Source organism: Lissotriton helveticus, chromosome 1_1 (assembly GCF_964261635.1).
Source record: "Lissotriton helveticus chromosome 1_1, aLisHel1.1, whole genome shotgun sequence".
NCBI classification, from domain to species: domain Eukaryota; kingdom Metazoa; phylum Chordata; class Amphibia; order Caudata; family Salamandridae; genus Lissotriton; species Lissotriton helveticus.
The window spans coordinates 373,229,503-373,241,658 of record NC_136057.1 but is presented as its reverse complement, the minus strand read 5'-3'; the positions used below and the strand labels follow the sequence as shown (position 1 = coordinate 373,241,658).

General features: G+C 44.5%; 1 protein-coding gene across 6 annotated transcripts in view; it reads left to right on the top strand.

The window, feature by feature from the left end:
• Window positions 1-12,156, top strand: part of WNK1 (WNK lysine deficient protein kinase 1) — a 1,347,111-nt gene that overhangs the window by 1,022,148 nt on the left and 312,807 nt on the right. For all 6 annotated transcript variants that reach the window (XM_078673696.1, XM_078673699.1, XM_078673700.1 and 3 more), the window contains one exon: window positions 5,808-5,859. In XM_078673696.1, the coding sequence (XP_078529822.1) occupies window positions 5,808-5,859 (52 nt within the window). The remainder of the gene's footprint in view (window positions 1-5,807; window positions 5,860-12,156) is intronic.

The following is a 12,156-nucleotide window of genomic DNA, read 5'->3' as shown; positions in this document are numbered from 1 at the left end:
GCGTCACTGTATACTGCTTGGTGCGGTTTTTTTCCTTCTGCCTTAGCGCAGTTTGCGCTACTCTGGGTTCTGTCCTCCTCCGTATCCAATGGTGTTTCTATCCTTCTTATACAGGACTTGCCTGTCGTACATTTTGCCCTTTGTTCTTGTGGGATCTCTGCTTCTGTGTGTTTTGCCTTCCCTCTTCAGCCTCTAGATCGCCAGACCGACTTTTGTCATGCCGTCTACGGCATTGTGTCATGGTGTTTCCACCTTATTATCCTACGTTTCGGCCTGGTCCTCTGCCTTGTGTTCCAGGAGGGCTAGGATATTCCTGGTGTTTTCCTGTGTTCTGGTTGACTGCTTGGGATCTGTACTACATATTTCTCGCTTCCAGCGGATCGCTGTTCTGGGCACACTACTTCATAGTATTTACCAGCTGCCTGCTGCGCACGCCTCGTCGTTATGGTCCACCTCCGTGGGCCTCGGCGTGTAACCGTGTGCTCCTGTCCCTTGCTCTGCTGAAGCTTTGCACGACTGTCTACCTTCTCACGTATGCGCTGCTCGGCTGTGGGGCCGTTCCTGCCTTGTCCCTACTTTGGGGCTGATGCCCTTTCAGCTGTCCCCTCCGCTGTATGTGTATGTTCTCCTGAGTCGGGCTCTGCCTCCGTTTCCACCTCCTCTCCTTGGATTTTGCTGTGGTTCTTTTCTTCCTTTGGTACTCTCTTGGTGCTGTCTGTGCCTCTGGGCTTTCTGGTAGATGGCCTTTGTCCCTCGGATAGGCGTGTGGTATCCTGGCCTTCCCTTCTGCTTGGTGGGGGCAGGGCCATCCTTCCCATCCCCATGACACATCCCCTGTTGGGGCCTTGTGTTTTTTTTCCAAGCTGGTGAGGTTCTCTCGCAGACCCGTCTCCCCTCTGGGTATGGTTAGGGTATCTATTCTATAATAAAGAATCTGTGGCTAATAGTCTCTATCAGATATACAAGTTACTTACCTTCAGTAACGATGTATCTGGTAGAGACGATTCTAGCCACAGATGCTTTCACGGCCTGCCCTTCCTCCCCGTTCTGCGAGGACCTTCAGCTTGGTCTTCTGTTATTGCCTCCCTCCGTTGGCTTTGTCTTCTGCAAGTGCCCTTTTTCACTTTCTCCCTTGCAGGATGCTTTGTTCTGTTTATTTGTTCCACTCCTTTCTTTCTGTTAATTGGATGGTAGGCTCATGTGTAATTCTGCATCCCTACACCCTGGTTCTTTTAGTGTGGGGCCTACTCATAATCTTCTCCCTTTTTCATTGCTTTGGGTTTCTTTTTAACTCCTCTGCAGTCCTCTGGGTTGGGGTCTCGGCTGTGCTTCAGCCGTTAGCTCTTTACAGGGGATATGACACTCCTTGATGGTGTTGTCTTAGGGTAATTTGTCGTTACTCATCTGTTTCGAACTTGTTGCCCCTTACTGTTCTAGATTCTGGGTGCAGACTTTCTGTCGTCTGCTAGGGAGGGTATCGCCTTCGCTTTGTGAGGTTGCTTCTCGGAGCGGTGCTCTGCTCTCTCCCTTCCATGACTTTGTCACACAGTGCCTGGCACTTTCCCTGATGGTGCCGTTCCTCACCATTCACTTCTTCCCTTTCTGTTTCACTGATTGTTTTGCACACTGTTCCTATACTCTCAGTTTTGCTCGTGATGGCTCCGTGTTGTGGCGCGGAAAAGTTCTAGGAAGAAAACTAATGTCAGCGCGCCGATGTGTGACTTGTGACCTCACTGACGTCATGTCCGCGGACAATGTCCGGGCGGAGTTGCGTGGTGCCGCCCCCCAGCACGCAGAGATGCTGTGGCAAAAAAAAATCTAGATCCAGTCTCACGCCTGGGGATAACTCTAGGTTAAGGAATCTGCGGCTAGTATCGTCTATACCAGATACATTGTTACCAAAGGTAAGTAACTTGTACGGCACCAGGAGCCTTAGATTTAGCCATAAATTCCACACACTTCCCCCATCATGACATCCTTCCGCTGCCCCGTTATCCGGTTGATTTGACTTAGCACACTCCGTCAATAACATGGTTCTACTGCGCAAGGCCTTCAGAAAATCAGCATGAGCTGCCAAGAGACTAAAAGATCAGAATGAGTGGATAAAAATATTTGCCCTGTTAAGAGGCAAAAACCTGTCCCAGTTCTGGAACTACATGAATAAGCTCCACTCGTCGAATAACAGAGGGAACGCAGTTTGCGAAGAAGACTGGGCCCAACACGTAACTCAATTATACTGCTGTGACACGGCGGACCCCGTGGTGATCGAACTTAGAGACCGTGTCGACCTCACCCTGACAGAAATCCTCTGCAGCTGAAGTCTCCAAATTTCTAAAGGTCATGAAAAACGATGGGGCTCCCGGGCCCAATGGCCTCCCTGCTGGGGTATTCAAATGTGCTCTGGAGGAGTGGGCCGCACTTCTTGCCTCACTATACAACAACGTGTTTACGACCTGTCAGCTTCCAGACTCTTGGCTAGGTTCGATCTTATGCCCCATATTTAAGAAAGGAGACTCCACACCCCCAGGCAACTATCGACTTATTGCCCTATTAGACCGAGGCGAAGGCATATGCCCGGTGTCTTCTTAAGCTCTTAGAAGATTGGGTAGCTGAAAACAACATTCTACCCTACTTCAAAACAGGGTTCCGCTCCTCGGCCTCCACCATAGATAACATAATTTCCAGGCAGCACAAAAAAAACAACTTCCACTATACTGCTGCTTTATAGACTACAGCGCAGTCTTTGACAAAGGGTCTCACGACATTCTATGGAGAAAACTGGACAAAAGGGGGATTCCACAGAGCCTGCTAAGAGCCCTTATCTCTCTGCACAAGAACACCTGGATGCGAATTAAAACTGGCCCAAAGACAGTCTCCAGAAAAAAATTGCCATTGGAGACGGCTTGAAGCAAGGCTGTGTTCTTGCCCCTCTTTTGTTCAATCTTTACACTGCTGACCTGGGAACATACCTGGAAAAGAGCAACCTTCTCCCGCCAAAGCTGGGCCTTGCAAAAAGGAATCTGCATATTCTACAATATGCCGACGATATTGTCATAATGGACCAGACAAAATTGGGGCTCCAACGAACACTAAGTAAGCTCCACACATACAATACCGCCAACGCACTAAAAATTAATCAAGAAAAGACCAAGGTGATGATATTCGGCAGCTGTACGAACAAGAGAAGGTGGCACATTGGGCCCGCAAAGATCAACCCAACTTCAAAATATAATTATTTGGGAGTATGTTTCTGCGAGACTTCTAGACCAACAGCTCACTTAGCTGTCCTGAAAAAAAGAGCTGGTGCAACAACATACTCCCTGACTCGACTGAACCAGTCTCTGAGCAGCCCTTCCCCAGAACCCATTTTGAAGGTGATCAAAGCTACACTTCTCCCTGCCTTAAACTATGGTCATCAGGCCTTCCCTGGCGCTTGCTCTGCTAGTCTTGACCACGCCCAAGTTTCCATCTATAAAAAAATCTTTCACCTTCCGAAATTTATTCAGAGGGCAAGACTACGTCTGGAGCTGGGTCTACAAAGACAGTCCATCTATTGTGAGGCAGATAATTTGAAATATTTTATAAGGTCACTAAAAGCTGCAGACACCACCCTAAAATTACGCCTAAAAGAGATCTTTACCAGCCCTGGAAAACCATGGAATCGTCCGATTACAAAGGCCATTAAATCGCTAGAGATTGACCACTCACTGCTAACTTCAGACACTATTCCATACTCAGTCTGGAAAAAAGTCATTAACAAGCAGGTTAAACTAATCTCCCATCGGATGGACCTCCAGGCTTTGAATACACCTACTGCCCTGCTTTCCCTGAATGCCTCCTACCAGCCTGGGGTACCGCAATTCTATCTGTTGGAAAACCTGAACGCTGTGGCACGGAAGAATATAATGTTCGTGCGCCTCCTAGGCCTGTGTTCTACGGCCTCTTACAGATGGGCTCCCTCAAAGGAGGGGGGGCCTGCAGACTGTGCACATACCACACTGAATCATGGCCGCATCTTCTGTGCTGTTGCCCTGCCATGGATCCCCCCAGAAGATCACTCCTAAAACCCTTATTTTTAAAATGGGGTGTTAGGTCATGATGGGAGGCGACGGCCCTGTGCTTTATCTCCACAGACATTCAAGCGCTCGCTAGGATTGGAAAATTTGTGAGACTTCTGGTTAATCTCTTTTTACCCTCCCCGTACCCAGCGCTTCCTGTCCTTCCACCCCAAAAACTTATCACAGACTTTTTCTGCCCCCTGGTTTAGCAACTTCTGTCTTAACTTCTTTTTTTTTTTTCTTTTTGGGTGAAAGCATCAGTGTGATCACTGTTTTTATACGTACAGACCTGTTTCTTAAAGTGATAACTGTGCTAATGTTGATATTTGATAGCAATGGTTTTAATTAACTGCGCTAACCAAATAAACTGAACTATATATAAATCTATGACTTAGTCAAACCACAAAATACACTATTTTAAAGACTGGAATTTGCAACAAAGGTTATAGAAATGACAAAGGGTAGTTTTGGCCTGAGTCTATTGTAACAGGCATGCAAAATTCTTAAATGCATAGATTTTCGAGCAGTTTCCAGCCCCACCACTAGATGGTGTAATTGCTACAAGTTAATAATGGTAGAGAGGCTACAGAATAGAAATGTATTACCATAAAGTTCCTACATGTTTTTAGTAGTCCCTATACCTGCCTCATGAACTATTGAACTTCAGGCTTCAGCCTCTGCCTGGCCTTTTATAGTTTTCTGTCTGCACATTATGATTCTGTGGACTTATTTGACATTCATACCTAAGGTTATCTATCTCTTCCACATCAACAAGAGGGGAAAATAAATGTACACAATTTTGCTGTTAAGTTAATGAACTCATATTGTTGGAAAGCAACCATGTTGTATATATAAATGGGTCACTAGCCATAGTATTCTAATTTGTTTACGCTTATTTTTGGTGTAATGTGTGCACAGGAAACTTAATTGCTTTTAAGCCCTGGACTAACAAAGTGGCATTTTCAGCATTGATCGGATTTTACATTGCTAAGCCTCCTGTCTCTGTGTTCTGTTACTGGGTGGTTGTGTTTACATTGAGCATGTCCAGTCGACATTGGCCAAGCGTAGTGGCTAGTATACTTGGAGGATGGGTTTGATTATGAATGACCTGGTAAGGCTCCGGTTTGTGAGTTCTGGGACTCTTTAGGACATGATTACATTGAACAAGCCCACACAATGAAACATGGGAAATTGCTAAGATGGCAAATGGGCATCTAATGATAAGTAACTGTTCATTTAGTGCTATAATTGGGCTGGTCTTCGTAACAGTGGCTGTGTTTTTACTTCTCAAAATGGTTACTCAAAATCTCTCTGCTTATTACTCTGGTTTCAAGAACGGTCTTTGGGTTACAGTTGCCTCTACCTGTGGATGTTTCTGCCACATATTGTGAATGATGTGAGACATAGGCACTAAGAGGACTAAAGTTACTATGGAATGTTCATGCCTCTTTAAAATAATTCAGTATCATTGGCACAGACCCGACTTCCCTTGCTGCACTTGGAAGTGTAGCCCTCAGACTAGTGTTAACACTCAGTAATCTGGAAATATATGCAAAAGTATTTAGGACCAGCTGGTTGCAAAGTATGGTTCTCAGATCCTAATTGAATATTAATGGTTTCTTGTCCTGCCAATAGTTGGAAACAGTTCCGAGCTGTTAGCAGTGACAGATTACTTATGGGCACCTATCTTATAACTGTTGGTGTACATCATAGCCATCAATTAAAATGTTTTTTTGTTGTTTTTTTTAGCAGCCAGTACCTACAGTGTCTACGCTTGAGGAAGTGCAGCAGAAGGTCGATGGTAACTATCTGTCAATAGTAATAAATACATATATGGAATTCCCCTCCGTTCCACTCTTTGACTGTACTTCCAATTGCGACAACTTCCAGCACTCATATACTTAAAAACATTTTTAGGAATAATGAATTAGCCGTTCAGTTTCACAATGATATGCTATACTTACATCTAATATAGTCTGGCCACCATTGCTATTTATGGGGAGCTGCGACTTTAATGGATCAACAGAGTTTGCCTCAAAGTAAGAGAGGAAGGTGAGTTGCTGAAAGCAAAAGCGAAAAATGTCCACCTTGGATAGGTGTTCCTTCTACCACAGAGCGAGGTTCCCTTTACAGATGCTTCCAGTGGGAGTACTTAGAATGTCTCAGATCTGAATTCTCTTTCCTGCCACACTCAATTACAGTGCTCTGCATCGTGGCACCAACAGTTGAGACTATGTGTTCAAAACCTTAATGTCAGACTTGTTGAAGCCATTTTAAATGTCTGCAATCAGATAAATGATGAGAACTTGAACAGCACAAAACTGTTTATCAGTGTGAGTACTACTCCGATTCAGTATATTTGATTAAAATATTTTCCCACAAGAATAAAGCATAGGTACCAGAAAAGACAATACAATTGCATACATCTTTATCTTAGATGCCGGTTCTGTCTATAGCATGTTCACACGAAGAGCCCTCCCTGGAGAAGAACACTTTCTAGACACTCTACTACAACTTTGTGGTCTAGTTGACTTTTTTTTTTTCCATCGTTGTGCATTTATCGTCTACTCAACGATGGTGATGTCCATGAAAATTATCACCTTAATTCTTTTTATCCTCATAGAAGAGCACCACTTAGAAGAATGTCACATGCAACTCTCCCATGTGGGGTTACATTCTTTAAGACGATCAACTCTTTTACACCAAGGGACTTGGAATGGGGATTCATCGCCACCATACAAGTGGGCTGTCCATATATTCTTTCCCAACTTCACCTTTCAGAATTTAGCCTGTCAACAATTTTGTAACATTCTAGGACACTCGGCTTCTAGTAACAGCTGCATCAAAACTCAAATCATGACCTACCGTTATCTTTAAGATTGCTGTTTGAGATGTGATTGAAACATCTTCCTCCCTGGATTTGGGAACTCTCAGAACCAGCCATGGAATGCTTCACAGCCATTGCTGCTTCAAAGTTTACCCTATCTTCGGTGCAAATAGAATGTAAAACACCTGAACTGGACTTTCTTAGAACAACCTTGAACCTTACTCGGCAGCAGTAGGCAAAACAGGTATATGTCAGCCCGAATATATCTGCTTCCTTTAGCAATGCAATGAGTCAGAAAGTATCCTTTTTCTTTCAGGGGATCCTCGTCAATAGTCCTAAGAATTGGAATATTCCCGCCTATGTGCAGCGACCCCGGAGCACATATTAAATGTAATAAATACTGAAAAAACCATAGGTTTCACACTTGTTATAGTTAGGAATTAGCATTTAAAAAACCTTTGAAATTCACTGAAAAAACCATAGGTTTCACACCAGTTATAGTTAGCTGAACATTTTACTCATACAAAACCATTGAAATTCCCACGTTATAGTTAGTTGGACTCACTATAACTCGCGCGCCCGCAATCCACTGCTGATGATGTCACATATTACATCATTCATGACATGGTCAGTGACATCACTGATGACATCTCAAATTACATCACTGATGACATCATCCATGTGATAATACAATGCACCTCCTCACACTCTAATCTAACCTTTGATACACCCAGTGTTAAATACAAACTACCATTCCGGAAACCATTGACACAGCAATACCAGTTACCACATAAGCACTCACTGATTTCTAGGTCTACACACACATCCACTCATTCACCCATACAATCACTCATACATACAGTCACTCATCAATAGAACACTATCGTATCCACTCATACACCTATACAGACACTCACACGCTGACACTCATCTACAGAGTTACTCACACACCTAGTCAGTTATGCAAAGAATCAATCACACTCCCATTTCCTCAACTACACAGTTATACACACTAAACCTTACTTATTCAAACATATACTAACACATACTTACTCTCTTTCACAATCACTGATACAAGTACACATTGATCCATACAGTCACTTACGCAATCACAGGCTCTCATGTATAGTCATTTATATATGCCAACTCTCACATGCACTGTGTTTTACATATGTACTTACTTGGACATGGAGCACCGAGATAGCTATTGACTCACCAACACACCCATGCAGACAGTCAACCACCCTTACAGCTCTTTCCACATGCACCGTTGAACCCATATACCAAGTGAATCAACTGCTCACACATATATGCAGAGTCACACACCTCCCAGCCACCCACACACACACTCACCCTCACATACAAATACTTGGACAACCAATCAATAACCCATATAGCCACTCATATAGCTACTGATCAACACATGCAGCAGCTTACACAACAACGGACATAATGATGCACACATTCAGACAGATTAGTCACTAACCCATGCATTCAGTAAGACACATTTAATCTCCCACTCATAGAGTCAGTCACGCACCTACTAAATCCATTATCCAAACACTCATACATACACTCATTCTACAATATGTTAAACACATTTTTAATTTTTAATTTACAGGAACACACATTTACTGGATGATGTCATCAGTGATGTCATTTGGGATGTCATCAGTGATGTGATCAGTGATGTCATTTGAGATGTCATCAGTGATGTCACTGACCATGTCATGAATGATGTAATGTGTGACATCAGCAGCAGTGGATTGCGGGCGCGCGGGTTATAGTGAGTCCAACTAACTATAACATGGGAATTTCAATGGTTTTGTATGAGTAAAATGTTCAGCTAACTATAACTGGTGTGAAACCTATGGTTTTTTTAGTGAATTTCAAAGGTTTTTTAAAACCTAATTCCTAACTAAAATGTTTGTGAAACCTATGGTTTTTTGATTGAATTTTATAGTTTTTTTTAAAAGCTAATTCCTTTGTATATTGACTTTGTAACCTACTATTTTTTTTTTATTAGCTGTTTTTTATAACTATTAATTATATTTTTGGGGGAAAAAAATATTTGTTCAATGTATATATATATTTTTTTTTATTTTTTCCTGGTGCGCTCAGGGTGCGCGCACCGGTAAGCTCTCCCGAGAGCGCTATTTCTGCGTTCGTAAAAAAAAATATGCATAAAAAGTCAATAATAATGGAAGACATTTAGTACCATACTTATAAAAGCAGTATTTTTGATTTACGAAATGAAAATGATTTTGCATTTCCGTAAAGCTATCAAAACGTCACTCAGGCGCGCCGCGTAAGCGCCCCCGGAAGCGCCTACGTTCGCGCCGCGTGAGCGCCCCCAGAAGCGCCTACGTTTGCGCTGCGTGAGCGCCCCCGGAAGCGCTCCGGTGCGCGTAGCCTTAGCGCGTCAAGTCATGTGACCTTAAAATAACTCTTTTCATTGGTTGCTAACAGTTTTTTTCACAAAGAATTAAATCCCCACCCATTTCCTTCACTTCTTCTTTCACTTTTGTGACTGCAAGACCTCTCTTTTTGCTGTCGGATCTTGGTTGAATTAATATCTTGGATTACCATGGCTGCCAGAGCATCCAGCAGTGAAGATGACTTAGAGGGATTTCTGGATGAAGAGGTTCCTCAGCCGAAAATAAAAGAACACTTCATATGGAAGTTTTTTTCTATACCAAATGGCCAGAAAAAAGTAAATGCTACAAAGGTGGAGTGCAGGATTTGTCACACTGTCCTGTCACGGGGTGACCCCACAAAGAAATATTCATTTGGAAACTCGACGATGATTCGACATGTCGAGAGGAGGCCCCCCCAGAACTTTGCCCGGGAGAGTGTCAGGGCTCTGGCACGAGAGGCTCCCAGTGATGGGGCCTCTACTTCAACCGGAGGACAAACTGCATCAGGAAGGGAGCAATCACAATAGCAGATTCCAAACATTCAGCCTGCTTTTTTTTTTTTTTTTTTTTTTTTTTAAACCTTTATTGGAACTTGCAAAGTATTACATGCGCAGGCCCACAACCACAGGGGCCGGCCGCAAGCGTATCAAATGAATCAGGATGTAGAAACAAGAACACGACCGAAACAAGCAATATCATAGATACGTCATGTGTGAGTGCGCACTGCAAAGCATAAGGATATATGAGGTTTTCGTTTATTTAAAGTTATGTAGAGTAGGAACGGCTGCAGGAGCAATGGCGTCACACCACATAATAAAATAAGAAGAGGTAAGGGGGGACGTACCCCGCAGAGCAAACAGAATCAGTTGATGAACCACACAGTTGTCAAAACAATACAGTCGCCGAGGCGGACCTAGAGCAAAAACAATACGACAGCAAACAATAAAGCAGAGCACCATTCTGAAAACTCGCCCCCCAGTAACCTAAAGGCATAGTTGAGTGTAGAAGCCTTATAAGAAAGGAAAAAGGAAAAGAAAGACAGCCAACCCTACTAAAGAGGTAAAGAACCCTCCCAGAAACAGACGGAAAAAGAAGAAAGGGACCATAGAACAAAACAAACTAAAATAACAAACCCCCCCCCACACCCACCACCCTACACCACTGTAATGGCTACGGCCTACCCCACTAACAGCGTGCCTGTCGCCCAGGAATTGCCCCAAAGGAGAGGGAAAGAAAAGAGAAAGCGGAGGAGGAGAAAGCAGACACACTCCCGGACTCCCATGCCCACCGCCAACAGCAACCACCCGGAGACACAATAAAACCAATATTCAGCAATTATACAAACCAGTCACGGTAGGATAAATAACAGCCACCCAATTCCCATCACAATATAGGCACAACCCCGGCATTAAGAAAAGCTATTATATCGGAACCCAGCGATAAAGTTCAGCCCTGGCCAGTACGGTCCGTCCTAAGAGTCCTTGCCACTCGAGCCGCCATTTTGATGGAAAAAGCAGAGCGTCCATAAAAGTTCTTTGCAGCATAAGAGGATCGAAAACAGGATAAAAGTACATGGCTCGAACTAGGAAAGATGTCCAAGAACAGCGAGCATCCGAAACCATCAGCAAGTAACTTGTGGCCACATGGAAGTTTGTCCATAGAAGTGATGGGTGGCAGCAGGGTCAGGCAAAAGACACTAGTGAGAAGCACGGGCTGGCTAGCCGGCAATAGGGGACCGTCGAGAATCATAAAGTCCGGGCGATGCACAGGGACCCCGACCTCTGAGATGCCATGCATCGCTGGTACCATCTCCAGCTGGAGACCAAACGAGGTGTCGTCCTCAGGTGCCAGGATACCGTCCACTTTCACCATCAGTGTCCGGAACACAGCGACTGTGTGCGAATGGAGCGTCCCAATGGCGGCCACAACGGCCCGTAGTGATGGCGTGCCCTCCGTCCGCTCCATCTCCTCTCAGTAGGCGACAGAGCCGGGTTCGGACCCCGGAGGCCGGCTGCTCCGGAGTCACAGGCCACGTAAATCTGATCACAAATAATGGGCGCTCCTCGTCTTATAGAACACACCTTCGCCGTCAGGGAGGACCCAGCCCGTCGACCCCCACGGGGCAGAAAGGGCTCCGGGCGCCGGGCCTCCACCACAGCAGCCGGCGTGGCACGCTGGCGTGTCCCGGGTGTGGATCGTTCAAAGGATCGTCAGAAAAATCAACAATTCAGGCACTCTTCGGGAGACCGGGCTCAGTCCAGGTCTCACGGCCGATGTTGTTCAACTCCGACTCGGGTAGTCTAGAAATCGAGGCCCCGGCTTCAACACGATGTTAGGCCGAGAATAGAAACACGGCGTATCTTCGTCAGCCGATAAGGTAGAAATCTCGGGATTGCACCTCTGGAAGCAGTAGACCTTCATAGACAAGAAAATCAGGTGTGCAGACAGGATGAAAGACAGGATAATCGAGCTGTTGGCGGAGGTCGACGGAGCCGGGAGCTTATGCGGCCATCTTGATTCGTAGCGTAGCTCCTCCTTGAGCCTGCTTTTAATAAAGGCGGTATTAAATGCAGATATTGCGATAAGTTACTTTGCTATGGGGAACAAATTGTTCTGCTCATGGTTCGAGCATTGGATAACCATCGCTGCGTTCCCAGCCCTAATTTTGTTTTGTTTTTTTGCTCCTGTTGAGCAGTTTCCCATTCCCCGTTTTTGTTTTTGTTCAAAAAAAAAAAGGAAAAAAGAAGAAAAAAAAAGTTCTTTTCAGAACTACCTCCAATTCTCATCAAAGAGCTGTGTTCTTAAAAAAATTAAAAAGAGTAAGTGAAGTGGAGTGCATTGATAAAGGAGAAGA